Raw genomic sequence first — 23,771 nt, 5'->3', positions numbered from 1 at the left:
GTGAGAGAGCAAGAAGCGAAAAATCATAAAAAGAAAACGAAATATTTAAGACGTGAAAACATATCAAGAAATTAGCCATTTGAAACGTAACCAGATTATGCGCATAAAAAACCGAAATTTTAATGTCGCTTGTAATATGCCGTCATGAATGTATGGTCGGTAATTAGCTTCAAGTGATGCCATCCATGCCTTGGCATTGATGGGTCACATTTTTATATGAAATATGCAAACGAGTCAACGCGCCGTCGCCTGGGAATTCGAATCACTTCGTTTCAGTTTGCAAGCAAAAAAATGCAGGAACACACGGACACGGGATACAGACAACTGATTCACATAAGCAGAGGCACAGTTTTCTGCATTATAAATTAAATTCCCCAAGGTAACTTCATTTATCTTAATAAGCTCATTAACACGAGACAGAATTTTGCAGTTGCAGTTGCTGCATTCGACTGCTTAATACTTGTTCATAATTAAATATATAGCTTAATGCGCCTTATGTATACTATAGATACAGTACTATATACCTTAAGTATATAATTTAATTTAAATTCTAATGAATTGAGTTTTGAGTGACACAAACCAATATTTCATAATCCACTTTATTTGATCCTACTATACATCACTTATGTATGAAAGCTACCCACTTTTCGTTATAAATTCATTCTATTGCATTCCCAACTAAACTTGAATATCAATGATTGCCATCAAGCTTTGGAATATATACTGGAGTTTAGTCGTGAGAAACAGTTCGGTGTAACCCACCTCGAGACTGCTAGCTCTTCAACATCTTTCTTTATACCTCTCCTATGTCATCTATATCATCACTTGAAACATTTACAAGATAGCGTTGGGCTTCTTTATCTGAAATACAAATGCAAAGATGAACTTCTAATACGTCATTGGCTTTGTGTAGTTTCATACATACGTAAAGTAAATGAACAGCACTGTTTAAAAGGCTTAGAATGCACAATAATAAAATAAATAGTGAAAAAATGAATTTGTCTTCCTTGATCAATAACTAAGTGTAAAACAAAACAGCATTAGATTGAACCTCTATCCATGTTCTACAGTCTAACCGTAAGAGCTCTTTGTATTGCTCTTCTATAGTAAGTGTTCAATTTGGCTTCATTTTTATGCTCAACAATGTAAGAAGAAAAATAGTGATTAAAAATATATTGTTACAAAATAACGATTCTTTGTAGCTTAAGGTACAAGTTTTAATTTAAGTTTAATTAGAAAACTTCAGCAGTGACCAAAAAATTTGCAAGAAAATTTGATCAAAATAATATCACTTTCCCTAAGAGCATATAAAGAATTTCATACCTCTTTAAAAACAGCTCTCTATTTCATTTTTAAAATACATTTTTTAGTCTTAAATATTGGATATCTAATTTGCAAATTTTTCTTCGAACATCCGACGGAACTAAGTATCTTTTCTCACATATTTACATAAATCAACTAGATGTAGTTACCTTAATTGCTTTAGCCCAAATACTATTTCTACTCTCAAACCAATTAATATTATTCAATCGAGAATAGTATATGGTAAACAAATGTGAATGAATCTTTTAGGCTTGTGAAATTTGTGCAAATTGAAAATTAAGTAAACATAAACATTTGCAGACACACATCCACTTGCACGTTATTCACACTCACTTCTAGGTGAGGAAATAAATATTTTCTTTGAAAATATATGCAATATAGCTGAGCTGCACAGGACGGCTGTGGCACTCGTCCTAAGCCCCGATGTACCACATATAGCCTTGATGCTGAGTGAGCGCTGCATTGCGATTCGTGTGGATGGGCACTTAATGTCGAGATGATTAAGTATACACCGCATATCACGATGCAGCAGTCATTTACATAAAAGCCGGCAACATCATTTCAAAAATAACTGCGCCGCCCATTATGGCTCGCGCAAATACATTTGCTCGGCTCCAGCAGACACCCACATGCTTGTAGGCTGGCAGACAAAGAGCATAAAAGGATAATAGACGCACCCAGGCATAAATCAGCTGCTTTATGTACGCGACCATCACTGTGGGAATGCTGACTGTCGAGTGTCGGGCACCTGCTCATTGAGTAATCAAATTGCGCGAATTCGCACAATTATCCTTACAAATGTGCGCTCTGATCCCTGATCCTTTGCATGTCCTCATTAAAAAGCAGACAACCAAAATATGTAAATTGAAGAATTACTTGAACCAAGCATGGGCCAAATGGCATGCTCTTGCAAATTTTAATAGCATTCATTTTACAATTTGGCTGCTTGCTTCGCCTTCGCTGAGAAAAAGCCTTGAAACTGTCAACTAAAAATATATCGCAAGAATTTGGTTCTCCCTCTCGCGAGTGTTGGTCTTCTTTTGAAAAGCGAGCGCCGAAATATAATAATAATTATATTATCTGCTGTTTTCGTTTTGTGGTTCAGCATGCTTATACTCGATGCTCAGACTCGTGTCAGAGCATAGCTCTCGGTATATTTTATATGCTGTGCCGCATGCTCCTAACATGCTATAAATTCTATACTTACCCATATACCATATATCCATACACCCATATAGCACATGCATTCATAAATTTCTCAACTATATTAGATACAGCGCGCCTCAGTCGACAACAATGCCTCCAAAATCGCTGATAAGTAAATTCTACATGTGTCGCATGTGGCGCAGACACAATAGAATTAGACGGAGACGATGTCCCCTAGTTAGTGGCGTTCGCATCATTTACAGCTGTCCAACGAGCCGTATAAATTAATATACTTAAGCAGTTAATTAAATGAATTTAAGAAAAATGCCTAAGAAAAAACCAACGGAATGGTAATTCTCGCCACACACGCAGAGACGGCGATTAAAAGGGAAATTGTTTTTGCTTTTCTGCTCGGCTTAAAGAGATTTCACAAGGTTACAAAGACATAATAAAGTAATCAAACGTCAAATAACAAACAATTATTGACATTTCTTTTAATATATAAACTTTATTATTTCTTATTATAATTTGAGTGTACAACAAATTATTGTGTTCCAGTCGGAACTAAGTGCCTGTCTTTGGCTTTTATTTTAAATATTCCTGCTACCATCAAGACCCAACTATACACGAAAACGCCCACTCACATAAATGATATGCTGCTAATCAAATTGTTAGGGTATGAATGTGATATTGACCAATTCACAACATGCGATATAGAAATATTGATAATGTATATAATGTATCTTCTTTTGTCTTCTTCCATATAATTTAGGGCACACATTATGCGCTTAAATTAAATTTTCTATGGGTTCCTATAGCAATTGTAATGAGCTGTTACGAGCTGAGTTTCTGTCGAAATAAATAAATTTTAAGCCACCAAATATTCTAAATATTATTTAAAAATTTTTTTAATTTATTTGCTGTTTAAAACTAAATTAAATTATACACTGTACAACTTTGTGCTTAGCATTCGCTCTAATAAATACATGCAAACAGTTGAATTTCTGTAATTACAAATAAAAATAAACTAAACAAAACGTCCGATGAAACCAAACAACCGCGATGTTGTTTACCAGTTGACACAGAGAACAAAAAGTAGCCAAACCATATATTAGAGCACATGCCAAAAGTTTTACGCCCACGCTAACGCCGTGAAGAGATACAGAGACAAAAAGAGCGCGCGAGAGAGACAGATGGAGAGCGTGGGCAAGAGTGAGAGTGAGAAAGTAGGAGAATAGAAGAAGCAAAGGGCAAGCAGTAGGTGGGGACAATGGCATCGAAATGAAATGCAGACTAGCAGTCGCCTCGTTAGCCAGCCAGAACTATGCAATATGCACATAGTTTTGGTCGCTTCTCTGCACAACAGTAATTAAAATCCTTGCAGGACACGATTCCAGTTGGAATGCCACATGCAAATATCTTGCTAAACAATTAAGCTCAGTGTCATTTAAATGGAACTGTTCCCGCTGATGCTGCAAAGTTCATGATACCCCACTGCATGTTTAACTATGTCCATTCATATGTGTGCAATGGGGCGAGCATACTTCGAACGTGTCTGATACCATAATACATTTTATCGCAATCAAGGTCATATTACCAGTTACTCATTTATAAGCTGCTTTGTTAATTTACACTGAATTCCTGAATAATGGGGTTTAATTGCTTTGACATTTGAATGTAATTAGAAAATGAAAGCGGTGTCTGAAGCAAATTGTGTATATATATTTGAAAGGCTTTAAGGCCTCTGGGAAATATCAAAATAAGAGTTTATTCGTATTCGGTGTCTGAAGCAAATGGTGGACATATATTTGGAAGGCATTAATATTAAAAATAATTTGGGTAAAAAACTTGAAAGCCTCTGCGAAATATCAAAATAAGATTTTATTCGTAGTTTGAGCTGTTCTTAGAACATAAAATAAAATTATTTTTACAAATTTTGTGAGTGTACTAATGCATTATTAATGAACTGTTGAAGAAGCTATTTCCATCGTAAAGCGAGTTATGTCTGAAAGTGCGTATCTACTCGTAATCAAAGTCGAGTTAATACAGGCATGACTGCGTTACAAAGCAATTCTCAAAATTGTAATATTGAAACTTTCGCAAGGGTAGATCACTGCTTCTGAGAATAGCAACTAAGTGTTAATTAATTGAATCTTATATCTTTAATAATTCATTTAATTTTCTTACAAGCTTTAAGCACTATGGCAAATACAAATATTTCAAGTATTGTTATTTATAAAAAAACTTAAAATTTAATTCTTTGGGCAAAGAGTCAGGCAAAGTTCTTAAATACTTAAGAATACTTTGCATAACTTTAACAAAAATAATAATAAAAAATGAAATGTTGTCTGTCACCCTTTTGACTGGGCAGGGCAACGTTGAGCCAATTGGTTGGTTAAGTGGCTCGTGGGCTGTGGTCCGTTAACGATGTCAAAGGCAATATGCGAGTGGGGTCACGTGCACGTCGAGCAAGGTCGAACAGCAAGTGGCGCAAAGGGTTCCAAGCATTAAAACAAATTGACATTCTAATTGCCGGACTCGAACACCAGTCCGAGCTGCGAACTGTAGTAATTGCAACTGTCCAATTTGAACATCTAATTGTTATAATCGCCTTTTGCGGCAAAAATGGAGCTCAGCCTGAATAAAGCAGCGCTGATTCCCGTCGCACAATGGAACGTTCAATAGCACCTGCTCTTCACGAACATGCCTGCCATATGCGACGGCCATCTGCCACCTGCCACATGCCACCAACAGATGCAAATCGTTGGGCATTTAACATGCCACGAGACAACAGTTTCAGTTACAGTTACTACAAAAAGTCGACCACAGACGATTTACTGCAGCTGCTGAGAGATAACAAATGCCAAATGCAAAACACGCATACGTTATGTTCTACAAGCCCCTCGTTAGCGTTGTGGTTGCGCTGCGCTCGGAACCACAGCTACAGCCACCACAGCTACAAAGACAACATTTGCGCGAGTTGTTTTTTTTTTTTGTTTTGCCTCTTTTTCCAGCGGCCACAAATCATGCTGCGAACTCGGCATTAAGCTAAGAGCTTCCATGTGTTAAATTGATTTGATTATGCGATAGGCGCGCGCTCTACTTAGCAGCCAATATATATATTATCTATACCTTGTATTCGGTAATATGTGAGCTGAGCAAACAGTGCTAGAGACTGTGACAGATATTGAACCAAACATTTAGTGTAAACAGATTTATAAATATTAATTGAAGACAAGTTAGATTTACGTTTATTCATTTTGAATTGAATAATTTATGGTTGAGCAAATTTAATTTATGTGCGCCTAATTATTTTGTAAGCTTTTGCTCTTTGCATTTTAAGCAAAGGAAATATGAAGCACAAATGTGTTAAGCCTAAGGCTTAAATTTCATTAAGTGCAGGTCATCTGCAAGTCGTTTATTCTTGACAGCTGTAATTTATATGTTTTATTATTATTTGCGCGTACTTTGGCTGATTTGTTGGCCTAATTGATGGGTTGGCGTGGTGTAAGGTAGAGGCCAAGGCATTCCCTTACATAGGTGAGCGCGTGTGCAATTCAGGCACTTTAACACACATAAAAATGTGGCATGCTATATTTTTTAACGCGCATCTTTTTTTTCAATACTTCTTGTCACAAACGATGCCTGAAGCTACAAAAAAATTGAAAAGGGAAGGTTAGCAATTGTCTTTCTTTGTAGAAAAATATATATATTTATTTCGCCAAGTCGAAAACGTTTTTTTATACATTCCATTGACACTTGAAATTTAATGTCTGCTTAATATACTTACATAGTTTATGGTATTGTAAAACAAATTAATGTTGCAGCTTAATTACAAACAATCTTTTAAAGAGCCCAAATGTATTATTTAAAATGCTTATAAAAGGTTTTAAACGTGCTGAGTACTGTCCTGCCTTGACCAATCACAGTAATTTGATAAGACATTAAAAATTTAAAGAGCAAAAAATTATTTTTGGTTTTTCTTTTTTTTTCTGAACGTATTACTTCTTCCTCCCGAAACCAAACACTTTATAAAATGCGAATTTCCTAGAAATATTCTTTTAAAACAGACTTAGCAAAAGCGTGGCATAAGCATGAGGTAGAGGCAAGGGAATCGCTAATTTAACGTATATCTTAGTAACAGAAAAGTTTTAAAATAGTTAGGAAATTACTTAAGTTAGCACTTCTTAAAGCCATAATGGTTTCTTTTAACTTATTATTTCTTTTAACTTATTATTTGGGGTATGTAGCATGATTGGGTTGTGTTAGGTGCAGTTTCGAGCTCAGCATCAAACATTAAATTCAGTAGGAGATTCATGGTTATAAAATCTTGTGGCTGTATATAATTAAATAAAAATTGTTTAAGTTAGTTAACTTAAAAAAAAATAATATGTTTTATTTATATAATATGTATAATTATTATTATTGTTTTTATTTGTATTATTTTATTAAATATTCTTTTATTTTTAATATGTGTAAATTAACTATATTTTCCTTCAAAACAACATTAAATATTTTTTAGCCTAGATTAAAGCTAACTATTGCTTGTACCGAAAAACTCAATCAATATATTTATAAATTACTTTGGTACAACTGTATTTCCTGCACCAATTGCTGAATAAATAAGTAAAAGTTAAGGCATAAAGTTTGTTCGTGAATTGAACGATACAAAATCACCTGACCAAACAAAAAGTCTTGTACTAAAAGTCCTTCCACTTTTCATTTCCTCTCTTTCAGCTTAAAGTGTCAACGACGCGAGGCAACAACAACAACAACAACAACAACAACTGCTGGACTATTAAAAGCTCTGCGCTCAGTGTGAACCATAAGCGGAAAGACAAGCAAAGAGCTTTCAACCGTACTCTAAGTCACCCCCACAAAATACCGCGTGTGTGTGTGTGTGTTCCAGTGAGTGTGCACAGGTATGACCCTGCAACAGTAACAACTACAGCGGTCATCCAATTTATGTTGCGGCCAAAGTTGTTGCTGGCTAAAAACTTAAATGCCAGGACCAGTTGCCAGCTAGCCTCAAATAGATCACAAATAAAACATTTTCGATGAGCACAGCAGCGGAGCAGCTGCTGCTGCGCCTGCAACAGCCAGCGTCAGGTGTAATGCCCCCTTCTGCATCCGGGGACTACGACTGGGCGCCCATCAGTGACGACCAGTTTCTGGCCAGTGCAACGGGCCAACGCATTGAGGAGACGGCGCGCTACGATCTAACGGATACAGTGGGCAGTACGTTGGCACCGGTGATCTTGAATGCGAGTCAGCGTTTACTTAACAGCAGCTATGAGACGTACAACGAGAGCGCGGAGCCAGATTGGACCCGCATATGTGAGCTGGTTTACAATCCGCAGCTGGAGAATAATTGCATCGAGTTTTGGGTATGCGGCGTCATACTCAACATTGTTGGCGTCCTGGGCATACTGGGCAATGTGATATCGATGATAATTCTATCCCGTCCACAGATGCGCTCCAGCATTAACTATTTGCTGACAGGCTTGGCGCGCTGTGACACGGTGCTAATTATTAGCTCCATGCTGCTGTTTGGCATACCCTCCATATATCCCTACACGGGCCACTTTTTCGGCTACTACAACTTTGTGTATCCGTTCATATCGCCGGCGATGTTTCCCATTGGCATGATTGCCCAGACGGCTAGCATCTATATGACCTTTACCGTCACCCTGGAGCGCTATGTGGCCGTATGTCATCCATTGCGGGCTCGTGCTCTCTGCACCTATGGACGTGCCAAGATCTACTTTATAGTGTGTGTCTGCTTTGCTCTCGCCTACAATATGCCGCGGTTTTGGGAAGTGCTGAATGTTAGCTATCAGCTGCCCAATACAACAATTGTGCTACACTGCGTAAGGCCGTCGGCACTCAGGCGAAACACGACCTATATAAATATATACATACACTGGTGCTACCTTATTGTGAACAATATAATACCTTTTCTCACGCTGGCCATACTCAATTGCCTGATCTACATGCAGGTGAAGCGAGCGAATCGGGAACGCCAGCGACTCTCCAGGTCGGAGAAGCGTGAGATTGGCCTGGCCACGATGCTGTTGTGTGTAGTAATTGTATTCTTTATGCTCAACTTCCTACCGCTGGTGCTGAACATCTCGGAGGCATTCTATAGCGTCGTCGATCACAAGCTGACAAAAGTCTCCAACCTCCTGATTACGATCAACAGCAGTGTCAACTTTCTCATTTACATCATATTCGGCGAGAAGTTCAAGCGCATTTTTTTACTCATTTTTTTCAAGCGGCGCCTGAGTCGTGACCAGCCGGATCTTATACATTACGAGAGCTCAATTTCGAACAACGGCGACGGCACCATGAACCATCGCTCATCCGGCCGCTTCTCACGACACGGCACGCAGCGCAGCACCACGACAACCTACCTAGTCACCACCGGAGGCAGTAGCTCACTGAACAGCGTACGGCTCACCCAAGTCTCCGGGTCGCCCGGCCTCCTCCAGATCAAACGGAACCGAGCACCATCGCCCGGTCCAGTCGTCTATTATCCAGGTCCACGCGAACTGCAACGCTCCGTCTCCACCACGAACTCGACGACAAATAATAATACGGCCTTGGGCTACGACTGGACCGTTGATGGCAAGAAGCTTGGCCACGTATCCTCGGTCTTTTAAACTATACATAGTAGTGTACATAATGTAGATGCCAGTCTCCTAGTCATTTATATGAATATATATATATAAACTTACTATATATAAACTAAGCGCGCCAAGCGTCGCGTTCTTTTGTGATAAGCGTTATGTGTTTCTATATTCTTCTCCGTACTCCAAGTTCTTTAAGACACCACAAAATTAAAAGTACAGCAAAAATTTGAAAAACACGACAAAAATACTTCGAACAGTTCAGAAATCGTTAGCCAACATTTATTTCTTTCACTTCATTGGGTCGAATATATGTTCGTAGCAGTTCTATAAAAGAAAGACGGGCTTCAGGTGGACACATTTAGACTAGTCTGAACATGAGTAAGTAGTTGGCGACTCAATAGGTGTACGAATAACATATAAGATGTGGGGATATCGACTACTTAATAATCGTTCACAGTCCAGCAACAACTAAAGACAGTCTAACAAGCAAATCTACTACAAATTTTAATGATTATAAGAGGCTTTATTCAGATAAGCAGTCCCATCTATCTCTAGAGAGCTTAGAAGTCTTTTCACAATTTAATAATGCGGACACCTCTGTAAGTATTGTATGACAGAACCGGCAAGAGTACGACCTATTTTCTATACATCAAAATATTTACTGAGTTTGGATGATGACAACAAATTGTGTATCACACAACAGAAATATAAATATTTAATTAAAACAGTTTTTTTTAACAACATTCTTTTCGCATATTAAAAATTTGTTTATGAAATGAGTTCATAATTAGAGCAAACAAGTTGGAATGCTGCATTCAAGAGGGAGACTGCAGTAACTAAAGTCAACCGACTTTAGTAAATAAATAGAGCAGGTCGTGAACGAGTTTAAATATACAAATATATATCCATATATATCTCAAAAGCAATAACTGTGTAATATATGTATATATAAAGAGGTATAGTTTGAGTAGTGACAAACGTCCATCTTCTAACAGTTACGTCCTCGATATGTGATACCATCCCAAATCATTATATTAACATTTCGCATAGCCCTCTGATATATATTTAGAATACTTATTCGGACTTAAGCTCTCTGCCAACATTTTGGATTGATTAGTTGAGCTCAAACACGCTCAAGTGTCAAACAAGTTTTTGCTGTACTTTAATGAAACCAAACTGCACACATAATTAATCCTTTCAGTTTTTATTTTGGTAACGCTTTCAATTCAGCCAAATCAATTGAATTAAGTTCAATTTTGCAGCAAATTAAGCTGTGAAACTTTTTTTTACACCCACTCTATAGATTAATGTTCAAGAGGAAGACCATAACACTGAGCTGACCCCAGCCTCTTGGCCAGAAAAACTTTTATTTATTAGGACCAAGTTTTGCTTTTAATTAAATATACTTTCCAATGCATTTTTCAGCGAAACTTGATAAATGATTTTTTTAGTTCCTTTTTATTTTTCTTCATTTTTCTTTTTTATTTTTTATTGTGGTTGGTTAGCCTGAAATTATAGAAAAGTTTTCATTTTGTTATCGATAGCAGCTCATATATTTTTTTAAGGGAACGGACTTTTAGGCCGACATTGTAATATGTCAAGTTGTCGACAAAGTTAACTCAAAGTTCGGCAGTAAATTCGATTACAGTTTTTCTTTATTACTTTTATCTTCTCTCATTTCGAATGGAAACTCAAAGTAGCTCAATTTTACACAGACACTTAAATAAAACAAAGCACACACTTTGCTATGCTAAAAGACATTTTCAGGTGTTCACAAATAGAATTTATTCAACTTACCTCCCAACAACAAAAACAAAACAACGTTGCTTTTGTATAAATAGTTAATTAACTGATTCTGTAAATATTTCCTATATGATACTTGATATGATAATTATATAGTCAATGCGAAGCATATATTATGTATAAAATATAAAGAGATTGCAGTTTAAAAATTACTATTAAATATAGCTTTAGTTTAGTTTTAATTAAACATAAATTTAAAACTTAAGTTCAATATTTGCTCCTGAGATTCAATAAAATGATACTTCAATAATTGTGGAAATTCAACAAGAATTTTAGTTTAGTTTATTTTCATTCCAAGGAATTGCATGTGAACACGTAATAGTGTACGATTAATACGATTGCAATTGTCTATGTGTATTTCTAATGGCCACTTAACATTCAATTTATAAGACGTGCCCATAAAGGGCGTGGCCAAAAGCAGCAGCCTCCATGATACCAGGTCTAAGCGAATCTTGTGGGTGGCACTTAGCACAGAGCTTTGTGCATTTGGCTATGCTAAGCACGTGGCGAGAGCTCAGAGTTTATGTCGCCGACACGCCAGGACACAAAGGAATATCCTTACAATAATCACAAGAGATGAAGTAATTTTTAAGCTCACTGAACTAGAAAATACCCTACAGCTTGCTAAGATACATATAGCTCATAGTAGGATAGCTGTTGCATAAATCAAAACTAAGTAAAAATGAAAGTAAAAGCAAATACCCTTTAACTACATTTTTTATCATAGCTGAAAGAATAAAAAGAAACATAATAATTATGGGACGTAGAAAAAACAATATCTGTAAACATGGCCAACATGAATAAACCAGAAATAGTCAAAAAAATATATAGTATTAGTATAGAAGTAGGCAAGCCTCGACGTCAGTCGAGATACGCAATAAAATCAAGTATTTGGAATTTTGAGCTAGAAAATACCCTGTAGCTCGTCTAACTAACATATATATATATTAGCAAGTGTGAGTTGTTTCTGCGCACACACTTTTGTGTTCCAGCAGGTACTTTGAGCTAGGGGATAATCGTGCGGTTATTAGCAGCAGCAATGTGAATCAGAATGAATGCACAACTAATTAAAATCGGTCAATTTATGCGTACGCCTGGTATACTTTACTGGATTTCCCTCTAACTACAGCTAAGCAATTTGGCCGCGTCCATAAATGTGCCATGAAAATGTTGCTACAGATTGAAAATGTTTGTCCTGGGAGCAGCAAACACGTTTCGCTTTCGCCTTTGTTGAAACTTTATTATGCCTGCCAAAGTCGAGTGTTGCGTGGCTTTGTGATAAAGACAATAAATCAGTTTGGATAATGTCAACAGTGGGCTGAGCGAGCACAGAAAAAAGCAGACAAACCCCAGAGTAGAGTTATTTTTAGTGCTGATGACTTTGAATTTTGTCAACGAATTCCTAACAGTTTGATGTGTTTTTAATGCTATGAGGATTATCTGGCGCTGTGTTGAGCAGATGATGATGAGTTTATGTCGCCTTTGTTGTTGCCCTTGCTTTGGGCCATACTCCTTGCCATACTCCTATGCCAGCTATTGACAAACGATATCAGCTTGCACTTTGTCACAAGCTTTGATGCTTCACAAATAGTGTTGACCTCGTCAGGGTGTTGTCAAATTAATTAACTGCCTTTGTCAGTGATGAACACATGGCATCTGCTGCAGAGCTTCAAATTTAATTAATCTTGGCCATTTGGCTCCTCTATGTTCAAGTTGTTAACGGCGCCAAGTTCTTTGCCAACTTTTGCTAAGTTTTCAAAGCATTCTTAAACTACATACAAAGCTTGTCAACGCAATCTCGATTTCCTGACACCCCTGACTCAGAGCTGTGGCCGCAATTGCTCTCCTATCAGTAACCGAGATCTCAACTACCCTGCGGCTGCTCTACTACAGACTCTAAATTTAAGGATAACTGCGTCTGTAGGCACTCCGCAGTTTCGCTCATACAATTAGCTTTAAATGCACGCAATTACATGACGGCCCCATCTCCCAGCCTATTTGTATGGTTGGCTTGCTGTGTGCGGCAGCTAAAGTACCATAGTCGAAATATAAACAAGGCTAAGCAAACAATGACACAATTCCTTATAACATGGCGCGTGGATGCCTAAAAAAACAACAAGCCTAAAAAAACAATTGAAAATGCTGCATATGTGTAAATATTACCCTATTGAAAGAGCGGAAAAAAGTAATGTTGTAGCCGGCCAGCTCAATACACTACTCCCAACCCACTAAATACAATGCCCAAGTTAACCGATAAGTAAGACAATACAATAATGGATATTTGCCATGTATTTTCTTACAATATCAGATCAGCTGCAAAGGGTATTCTAGCACAAATGTTTATTAAGTCTAATCTTTATATATATATGGCCAAGTCATTCTGCTTAACAATAACTATGATGCCAAATCTAATTTCAGTTCATAAGAATACTCAAGCTGTGAAATATACAGGATATAAACGAAAAAAAAAAAAAGACATTCTCCAAGTATACTAATCGCACGTGGCGTCTTTTGCGACAAGAGTGCTAGATATTTTCCAGGCTATATTTTATAATGCCGCTCACAGCTGTCGCCAACAGTGGGCACTGGTCATTGAAGGATTTTATTTCTGTGCACGGCAATAAGCGCTTAGACCCAGGCAGAAAGCCAGACGAGTGGCGGCTTAAGTGGCTGTGTGTGAAATACGAGCAAGAGGTAACGGTAAACTACCACACCATTCCAACACCCCACCACCCATAGGCGACACAATGGCAAGCATTCCATGCCAAGGCGTTCACAATGTGTTTCGATAAGAATTCCATAGCCAGACAAACACTGTGGCCAACACAGTGCAAGCGAGAAGAGAGAAAAGTGAACGCATTTTCATTCTTCAGTTATTGACAAAATCTTTATTGTCCAAATGCCAATTTAAATTTCTGAACTAATGCGGGAAATGAGCGCTTTCAAAACAATACACATTGCATAAATATTTGACCTATCGTTGATCCATTTTTGAATAATGATATGTTAAAGATACTCCAGTATATCATAGAGTCTCGGCAAATAACCATCTGGAACTAAACGCATCTGCCGCTCGCGGCCTCTGTCACGTATCTTTTTCACTTTTTCCAATTCTGTGACACCAGAACCCACAAGAATTGATTGAAATCCATTATAATTTGCGAATTTAATGTCAGTTTCAAGTCTGAGAAAGAATTAACAAATATTTTATTTTTTTTTTTAATTATAGTATCAAAAGGAAAAGCGATAAAAATATTGTCTATATCACACTATCTTAAGCAGGGAAATTGAAAAAAAATTCTAAAATTTCCTGATCAGGCACGACAAACCGAGTTGATTTAGCATTATCCGTGTACTACTATGACTACTATGAAAGCTAGACAAACTTTATTCTATATATTTCCCAGATTATGTTTTTTCTTCGCACATTTCATTTTTTAGCCGAGTAAGGTGGAATAAGTTCAATGTAAAATGCATTTTAAGAGTTGCTTCTATTTATAAATGTTTATAATTTTCTATTTTGCAAATTTTTGTTTATTTATTTTGCAACTATACGAAAAACTTAAAACCACTGTTATTTGTTGGATATCATACTTACGTATCGCCGATCATGAGCGTAGTACCTGGATTGATCACTCCACTCTTGATTGGCTCTCTGACAATCCAAGGGTTTGGCTTGCCTAAAATGAGCGGCTTGCGTGAGGTTACTGTTTTGACTGATGCTATCATGGCAGCGGCGCCGGCAAGAACACGATTATTACCAATGGGATAGGCAGCATCCAAGCAGCTGCCGAGAAACAGAGTTTGAGGTTTTTTCAAATAGCAACAAGCCCTAATAATTTTGCACACGTTGAAAGCGTCATCTCGGCCGACAACAACAGCACCAACGTCAGCATCTACACTCATTTCAGTGGCGAACTCTCTCATGGATTTTTTTATCCTCTCATTTTCGAACTGAAATCCACATATATTCAACTTTTCCAGCTCCTCAATTATGCCGATCCCTCCCACAACGAAAACCTTCTTCTGAAAATTCTTGCTACTCAAATAGTTGCCAACGGCCTTCCCTGAGTTAAGGACATGATTTGGTAGAACATTAAAACCAAAATTGCATGCCTTTTTCCTTATATTTTCGCTAGACAAGCAGGAGTTGTTGCTGACAATGAATATGTTGCGTCCCGAATCTTGAATTCCGTTGAAAGCCTCGACGGAGCCATCAATAGACTCGTCGAAGTGCCACAGCACACCATCAGCATCGCAGATGATAGTCTCAAAGCCGTTCAACCATTGCCGCACCCTTTGTCTGGGTAAGGTAGTGAGGTTAGTGCAAGTGTGCTTAAACATGTTGAGATGGTGAAACTCGATTTTAAATTTATATGAATGAAAATTTTAGTTTTTGAATTAATTATCTTTGAGCACTCGATAGTTAACGAGTAAACGTGCTCAATCTGATACTCATGATGTCATGCTCTGAAGTGCCCTAAGCATCGAAATATTCTATACATAATAACACATAAAACACGTGCCCCTTCCATGTACTTATGTGTGCACTGTACTACTGAACGGTTTTAAATTACATTTTCAGAAAATTATTCACATGCTCCGTTTAAGTTATCGGAAATTAAGAAAGTTAAATTGACTATTTGAAATAACTTTGTGTCTACAAAAACACATCAAACTCAGCTCGTCGACTGTATCAAAATATAAATATATATATTTTATCTGCCTTTTATATATTTTCCAACAGACCGCATAAATCCCTTTTTTAATTAGACTGAAGATGCTTTTCTATATCAATGCAAAGTAAAATTGGCATTGGAAGTTTCTCACCAACACTTTAAAGTAGTAGTTGAATTAGAGCAATATCACTTTATTTACGCTTATTTGAATTCCGATACTTTAACGAAACTATATACACACAATTATTGAATGTGTGTATGTGCACATATTAAATGCATGTAAACGTTGAAATCAACGATTTTTTGATGGTAAAAACTTTAATAAATCCGCAATCGTAGGTATAAAGAGGTCGGGAATCTGTCGGTACATCATTGGATCCTTGGAGTTTAGCGCATCATTGACATCCTCAAGGTTAGTGTTCCCAGAACCCACTAAGAGAGTTTGAAAGCCGCAATTATAACCGAAGAGAATATCTGTGTATAAGCTACAAATAAATAGAAAAAAAACAAGTTTTTTTAAAAAAGAATATTAACACGAAACTCGCTTAGCCGCTTACGTGTCGCCCACCATGAGAGTTCGCTCCGGTTTGATTATGCCCTCACGAAGAAGATGCAAACACATCAATGCATTAGGCTTGCCACAGGTGAATGGCGGACGATTAGCTATCGCTTGCACGGCGGAGACCATGCTGCCAGCGCCAGGGACAACGAGTTCGGGGCTGATGGTAATTACGCGATCCTGGTTGGTAGCCAGAAAAAGAACTTTTGGATTCCTCAAATAACAGCAAGCTTTTGTCAGAGTTATCACATTGAAATGCTGATCAATACCCACAACGACGGCGCCTACATCTGGATCCATAGACATGTTTAAAACTTTATCTCGCAATGAATCACCTTCTATGGGGCTATTGTCCACTGGCACAGATTGAATGCCCACTTCTTTCAACTCATCTGCGATGCCTTTGCCGCCCACGATGAACACCTTCCCGCTGAACTTAAGGTCCTTCAGATAATGTGCCGTTGACCACGCTGACGAAATAATCTCATTCTCGTTCACGATAATGCCCATGTCTTCGGCCTTGGCTAAGATGTTTTTTCGCGACCAACCCGAATGATTAGTGCATATGAAAGCACGTTTGCCCATGGCTCGTAGGGCATTGAATGTCTCCGGGGCTCCTTTGATCGGCTTGTCAAGTTTCCAGAGGACACCATCCGCATCGAAGATCATCGAGTCGTATGTTTTCATCCATTGCTGGATACTGAACTTGTTCAACGCAAGCAACTGACAGACTCCCTTCTTAAATGCCATTTCACAATCTTAAGTAACTTTGTGTAGTGATATTAATGATGAACGCTGTATAAAATTTGTCAATTTGATTGGACTAAAAACATGGATTGCTGCTTGCTAAAAAAGTTCAAAAAATATTTTATTACGCGCACTTTTCAAATTTTAGATAATTGACCTCGTCTTTATTTCCTTTAACCTAAACTATTTAGACACAAGACTAATCAAAAAGCCTAAGCCACCTTGTCACCTAGCAATTTTAAGGATATTGTAATATGAAACTACTGTTTTAAAAATGTTCGATGTGACTGCAGATATATTTTTATCCAATGCATGCAATTAATTATTAATGCCCTTAAAATTGGGTGCCTATCCTAACATTGCAAAATAATTCCGAAATAGTTCAGACCCAAGTAAATATCAGTCCTTTTGTAAATGACGCCTACTTTGACACTCTGAGCAGCATGCGTCAACAAATCTTAACTGGCTTCATTGTCGCTGTCTTAGCATAAATTAAACTTGTAAGGCAATTTATCAGTGAAAAGTAAAGCTTTTAGAAATTTGCAACTTGACTCAACAGAGCGACTTAGCGGCTGTTCGCGCAACTTGAAATTAGTTGACAATGCTCTCCGAGGAGTCACCCAGGCAAGGTCATTGCTGACGCATTTAATTCACTAAACTTTGCACATTTGTTACGAGTGTTTGGGCATTGCAGGCTGCGATGCGGTCCAGTTGCCCGCTGAGCAGTGGCGCAACTTTTAATTGAGCGAAATGAAAATGGTGAACGTCCACTTGAAAAAAGAATAGCAAAATCACCCGGACCAATTCTTCTGTTCTCTGTCTAAATCGCCTTAGCGCCAAAGGCTGTCAAGCTCAGGCGCTCGACACCCGCGGCGCCAATTAAATTGGCATTTGACTTGGGTGTTGCTCTTGCCAGGCTCTCTACTTAGGCATTTCCCAGAGCATGCTCGCACCTTTCGTGAAAACGTGTTTGCTCGCCGGCTATGCAGCCATGGAATTCGAATAAATCTGCAGCAATTTAGCGGATTTTCAGTGCGACCAAATTGTGTCAAATAGCCGACAGCCATTTCCAAAAACCTACAGCCATTTGGAGCGACCTAGCCGCAAATTAACGAACCAAGTTTGAAAGCCTGTTCAAGTGCAAAGCTTTTGGCTAAATAAGCCAAAACAATTTTTTCTCAAACATCAAGAAAGTATGCTATGAAAATCTGAATCATAATTTTACGCTCAGACCCAAACCAATCTGGCAAATGTTATTAAATGTCAGTTTATAGTGCTATTATATTAGTACATATATCTTTTCTGTCAGATTGGCATAGATTTAATATTACTATTTATATTTAATTTTATTTATAATTTATTTTATGCGAAATGCAAATTCATTTACAGAACGCTGAGAAGAATATACATAAATAGTATTTCTTGTATAGATGAGTCGCTTCTAATCTGAATTATATATTACAGAACTTATAGGACTCATAACATACATATGCAGATTATAATTCACGAACTTTAATTAAGGCCTAATGAGGAGTTATTAACAATTCAAATTCACTTTTAATGAGCATTCAGAAGGAACGAAAACCCAAAGAGCTCTTGACAGTTTAACAATAGTTTACGTTATATTATTAGCTAATCTCTATAATCAAAAATGCTATGCTCTAATGGAACATCGTTATTGTACAGAGAATGCCTCATGACCACGCTCAATGTCTGTAACAAATATACAATTCTATCAATAAGTTATGCAAATATGCTATAATCATAAAGCAAAAAAACCGAAATTGTAATCTGTGTAGTGCATCTAAAAAAAGGACGGTCAAATTGAATTTAGCATGAACTGTAACATGAAAGCGAAATGGAATTTATTGATTTCCAGATAAGTAAAACGCTCAAGCAAATGATAAGCCAATATGCGTGTGGAACAAACTTTGTTTAAAGGATTTTCGACTAATTTCTTAAAACAAATCGCTTTTATTTTCCCATGTTCCCTCTTACTGAGCAACTTGCTTATAAAAACAATTTAACGAAAATTCGATGGCAACGACTTAAGTGAAATACGCAAAGTTTCTGAAGCCTATTGTGGAGGAGCTGGCCATGCTTTAGTTGTCACACCCAAACACCCCAAGACAAAGGGCAAAAAGCCAAAAGTTTTTTATTAGGTTTAACAAGAGCAAGCTAATTTCTTTGGCACTTGTGCTAATGTTCTGCGTCTCTAATTAATACCTTGAAACTTGGATGAAATATTACTTTATTTATATGCTAATTATAATTAGTATTACTGGCTTCTATCTCGGCTGGGAGAAGAGTACAATTCTTGTCAAGATACAGTTAAAATTAAACTTGTTCTGCTAAGCCAACTGCCACTTGGCACCTGCCACATCTCTGACGTCAGTTAGAATGGCCTCGCATAAATCATGTATACAGATTCCATCATTTCGTTAGCTGCTTCTTCCATCTGGAAACACACAAATCAAATAGTTTGAGGCTCTTTTGGATTGTTTTGACTGCCAGTCGCTGTGATTGAGGTGCCCATTTAGTCCAGTTTCAATTGTGCCAATCGGATGTTAATAATCTGTCTTGAGTGCTTGTCGTATGGACTGCTGGCATTTACTCAGAATTGGACATTTTCTTGCTATTTTTCGTTTGAAGAAAAATGTTTCCCATTTTTAATACCAAACAAACTATTTTCCGAATCATTTTTTAACATATTTATATAAAATAAACTTTTCCCAAATACGACATAACTGAAGCCAGCCGGGCTGAGCTAGCTCGTTCGTTGAACTCAGTGTAGAAAATGATATTCGATCAGTAAGCCTTCAATTATCAATTTAAAAATATTTGTGTAAGTTCTTGCCTTCGTGTTTCTCACATTTTATATGATTTTTCCACGCACAGGTGCGGTCAATTAATATTATCCATCACCATGGAGTTTATGTATGCATAAAGAGGCCCCATCCTTTCACCAGAATTATTTAGAAGAAAAACTAGCACCACAGTTGAATAAATAACTGCAGCGTACTTATATCAATAAAACCATTAAAGTCGGCTTTTCAAGAATCTTAAGCTAAAAAAGGCACACCATTTTTAGCTAACCGAAAAAAAAGGAAAGTAAGCTACTGCAAAATATCAATAGTACAATGGAATTGTAGGTAAAATGTTTGTAAACGTTACGGAAGAATAAATATTCTATGAATAGCGCCATGCGAGAAATCCTTGAAAAACCACACACACACACACACGCACTTACCTCACTCATATTTCATACGAATTTCACATACGATGAAAATTCATTTTTGGCACTTAAAATGCAAGCAAAATAAATTGAAACCTGATTCCAAGCAAACATGATAGATAACAGAAGAGAAAACTATTAGCGAATTAGAGTTAGAGATATACACTCAACTAGATACCCTAGAGTATAACGGTTAATTTTCAAAAAATTAACAAATTTACTTAATTCAATATAAAAATAATAGGCATACTAGCATTTAAATTAATGTGAAAAATTTTTAACAAATTTACTTAATTCAATATAAAAATAACAGGCATACTAGCATTTAAATTAATGTGAAAAATTTTTAAATTAAACTTGCGATTTTTCTCGGCTTAACCCCATTTAAATCTTTTTTGGTTAATATAAAAAAAGGGACTATATTTAGGGAAATATAGTTTTTCGATGTTCCGCGCCACCTCTAAAAATCTCTTATCTCTATTATATTATATCTATAGGGCACAAATGTTTTACTGATGTCCCACTGTTCGATCGTTTTGTATGTTGGGATGGTCACAAATTATTCCGTAATATATTTAAAAATAAATACCATTGTAGATATTGAAGTGGCAGTCAATACCACGTTCATGCTTGAACAATATAAGAAGTCAGCAGTTAGCCAGTTCTCGATTGTTAAAGCATATAACTTAAGTACAGTATACATAGATTCCTTCCGTTCGTCGTGGATGTTATACAAGAATATTTCTTTCAATTTAAGTCTCTATTATCAGTAGTTTTATATTTAACAGAATTTCATACACACTTAGCCTTATTTTCTGGGCGTATAGGGAATGTCTTCATGTTAGTTAATACCAATTTATACGGCCTTTTTGCTTGACGGTTAAATGAATATTTTTAAAAAATAATATGTGAAATCAGCTATTCTATATAAAATTTTGTTTGACAACAGTGCGACTTCAACACGGATACTTGCAGGGTATACTTAATTCTGAAACCTTCTGAGCAGCCAAAACCCAAGTGAAATATTATAAATCAATTTTCTTTTACTGACAGCTGACCGATTATATCTAATAGCTGTAATTGTAGACTAGACGATATCTTAATCTATGTCAGGGACTTGCTGCTTAAATTTCTCGTAATAATATGAAATATTAACGCACTCGTATTGTATAATTAAAATGCCAACCAACACGCAACGTCAATCATTGTTATTTATAACGAAGTGAAAAGCAAACTTGAAGCCATAATTTCCGCTTATGTGCACTTTGTGCACTGGGTGCAGTCGGCTCCACGGATCTACATTTCCCTGCTCGGATTCGTATCTGTTTACCACATTTAAGCGCACATGTGTTTTTGTTTTTATTTTCAGTTGCTATTGCCATTTGCATTCGTGTCCGGCGGCGACTGGACAAACAAAATGCCGCCTCGTGTCATAAATCATTTTGGCCAAAACCCACAGCGATCGGACGCCAGACTGTGCATTGATTTAAGGGCAAGCCAAATGGTATACCAGGGCCCAGTTACATTTGTTTTTATTTTTTGTTTTGCACTAGCTACAGCCCATTCTGTGTGTAGACTTTAAGCTACCCTATCTAATCAACCGGTGAGCCACATGGCGTATACGTACCGTGTGCTGACCCAGTTAGTTAGCTTCAACCAAGGCCGCTGTTAATAGCAATTTAATAAAGTAAATTGTGCTCCTGTTGCGAAGTTTGTCCGTCTTTTATCAACATCGGCATTCGCATCCGCAACCGCATATCCCCCATCCATCGTTAATCAATTAACTTTGCCGCTTTTTATATGATTACTCGCTTGGCTCCAATGCGAAGCCCCGCCACGCGCAAATATAATTAATGATCAAGTGTCAACAAGAAGCGTTAATAATCTTCAATATCTTATATACTTATTATATATATGTATGTACACGTACATTGCGGCGTATTGAATTTCATTTGGCCAATTCGTAATTGGCAACGCGTGGCAAACTTTTTCCAAGGCAACTACTGATTAGGACGCTCACAAGGAAGAAAAAAAACTGAAAGTAATCGAAACTAGCTTCAATGCAAATGATTAAATGTAGTTCTGGCCGCATGCTCTTTAAAAGGTAATTTAAATGACTACTCGTTATCATCTATTGCCAATATTCAGTGTAGTGCCGTCTCTAAAGCATATTTGAATGTTAATTTGCTTAAGAAGCTTATCGATATATTTGAAATCGATATAACATAATAAATCAGACCATATTCAAATTAATTGGTGTGACCATTCACAATAAGATTAACCATTCACACAAAAAAATTATTTTGTTTATTATTATATTAACATTCAATGATGTTTAAAGGACTAAATATTAATGAAATAACTGAACTAACATACTTAGTTGTCTTCATTTAGTTAATTTAGTATTAAGTGTTTTTGACTGAGCCAATTAAATAAGCCTTACTCCGCTAGTAAAAACACAACGGCATCGTTAAGCCAATGCTTTATAATATTTACGAGGCAGCTAGCAATATCTTAGAACAAGTGCCATGTGATGCTCCACTAAACAAAATGGCCAAGTACTTATGCGCCTCTCCTCCCTCAGTGCTCTTCACCATTCCTTCCCCTTGTCTCCTTAGACCAGCTAATTTGTTGATCATTTTTCTTTGCACTGGGTGGTTGGCAATGACGTCTTTATGGGCGTAGCACAACGGAGGCGGCTGCAACTATCGACAAAACTTTTTAGTGGCTTACCCAGACAATTTATGAGCTCGATGCATTTATCTTGTAATTAAAAAAAGACCTACCCTTTAAATGCTGATTTATATTCAAGCCCAGCAAGTTTCCCAGCAGACTTAATGCTCCATATTTTATGGCAAAACGGTTTTTGTGTATATTACGCGATATATAACTACAGACTACTACTCTACTCATGCTAAATGCCCGCATGCCCTTAATAAATGTCAAAGTGTCACCCCGTTTATTGTGTGTCCCCGATTCATTCCACACGATTTTATTTAAAGTCCTGGTTGTGCGTGTATGTGTCTATAGTATATACTGTATATGCATCTTAAATATCAACAAATTAATTTATTTTCTACTGTGTGCATACTTTGTAATAATTTTTTGTACCTTTTCCATCTATGTGTTTCCATATTCTCTCTTTGTCAAGGCCAATATAATCTCTAACTTTGTAACCGAGAATTAGTACCAATTTGAATAGAATAATGATAGTGTTGACAATGCAAATTCAAGGGTATCTTCAAGCCGTGCACAGCCTTCAAGAGTTCGTCATTTACTGACTTTATAGCACAGCTGTCATTATATCATCCATAAAAAGTACTTGGGCTCTTAAGCATTGAATGCTGCTAAATTTTTAATTTTAGTTTCAACACACTTCTGTCGCTTGAACGTCCTTCTCCGTTTAAAACGGCAAAGGCGAAAGCTGTAAGCTGAGCAACATCATGTGGTCATTCCGTATTTCTAATGCAGAAGCCATTTAATTGTGCCATAAATTAAAGACATTTCATTTCAACAAAGACTTTGCCGGCGAGACGAGCAGATAAAGACTTTCACTTGCCGTAACATGTCATTGTGCTAACAATACATATACATATACACACAAACACATATGCATGCAAAGATATACTCGTCATATGCCGAGGGCT

At 37.0% G+C, this 23,771-nt stretch overlaps 3 protein-coding genes across 3 annotated transcripts; 1 reads left to right on the top strand and 2 right to left on the bottom strand.

The window, feature by feature from the left end:
* The first annotated feature begins 6 nt into the window (after positions 1 to 6).
* On the top strand, positions 7 to 9,798 carry LOC111597504 (FMRFamide receptor). The gene is made up of 2 exons (XM_023312269.2): positions 7 to 379; positions 7,207 to 9,798. Exon 2 carries the CDS (start codon positions 7,527 to 7,529, stop codon positions 9,129 to 9,131), a length of 1,605 nt encoding a protein of 534 aa, XP_023168037.2. The 5' UTR covers positions 7 to 379; positions 7,207 to 7,526; the 3' UTR covers positions 9,132 to 9,798.
* A 4,011-nt stretch (positions 9,799 to 13,809) lies between these two features.
* LOC111597542 (phosphoglycolate phosphatase 1B, chloroplastic) lies at positions 13,810 to 15,403 on the bottom strand. The gene is made up of 2 exons (XM_023312331.2): positions 14,503 to 15,403; positions 13,810 to 14,088 (listed from the first exon to the last, which is right to left on the bottom strand). The coding sequence occupies exons 1-2, from the start codon at positions 15,246 to 15,248 to the stop codon at positions 13,911 to 13,913; spliced, it is 924 nt and encodes a 307-aa protein (XP_023168099.2). The 5' UTR covers positions 15,249 to 15,403; the 3' UTR covers positions 13,810 to 13,910.
* A 371-nt stretch (positions 15,404 to 15,774) lies between these two features.
* On the bottom strand, positions 15,775 to 17,265 carry LOC111597526 (glycerol-3-phosphate phosphatase). The gene is made up of 2 exons (XM_023312301.2): positions 16,141 to 17,265; positions 15,775 to 16,068 (listed from the first exon to the last, which is right to left on the bottom strand). The coding sequence occupies exons 1-2, from the start codon at positions 16,890 to 16,892 to the stop codon at positions 15,876 to 15,878; spliced, it is 945 nt and encodes a 314-aa protein (XP_023168069.2). The 5' UTR covers positions 16,893 to 17,265; the 3' UTR covers positions 15,775 to 15,875.
* Positions 17,266 to 23,771: the final 6,506 nt, after the last annotated feature.

Source organism: Drosophila hydei, unplaced genomic scaffold, assembly GCF_003285905.1.
Source record: "Drosophila hydei strain 15085-1641.00,03,60 unplaced genomic scaffold, DhydRS2 tig00000001-arrow-pilon, whole genome shotgun sequence".
Lineage (NCBI taxonomy): Eukaryota > Metazoa > Arthropoda > Insecta > Diptera > Drosophilidae > Drosophila > Drosophila hydei.
Note: the sequence above shows the minus strand (reverse complement) of the source record. Positions and strands in the feature narration are given on the sequence as shown.

Excerpts from the sequence above, each read along its gene's own strand:
- LOC111597504 (XM_023312269.2), top strand. The coding sequence starts at position 7,527 with ATGAGCACAGCAGCGGAGCAGCTGCTGCTGCGCCTGCAACAGCCAGCG.
- LOC111597542 (XM_023312331.2), bottom strand. The coding sequence starts at position 15,248 with ATGTTTAAGCACACTTGCACTAACCTCACTACCTTACCCAGACAAAGG. Across the intron at positions 14,089-14,502 it reads ACGCTCATGATCGGCGATAC|ACTTGAAACTGACATTAAAT; the intron begins GTAAGTATGATA and ends ATTCTTTCTCAG.
- LOC111597526 (XM_023312301.2), bottom strand. The coding sequence starts at position 16,892 with ATGGCATTTAAGAAGGGAGTCTGTCAGTTGCTTGCGTTGAACAAGTTC. Across the intron at positions 16,069-16,140 it reads ACTCTCATGGTGGGCGACAC|CTTATACACAGATATTCTCT; the intron begins GTAAGCGGCTAA and ends ATTTATTTGTAG.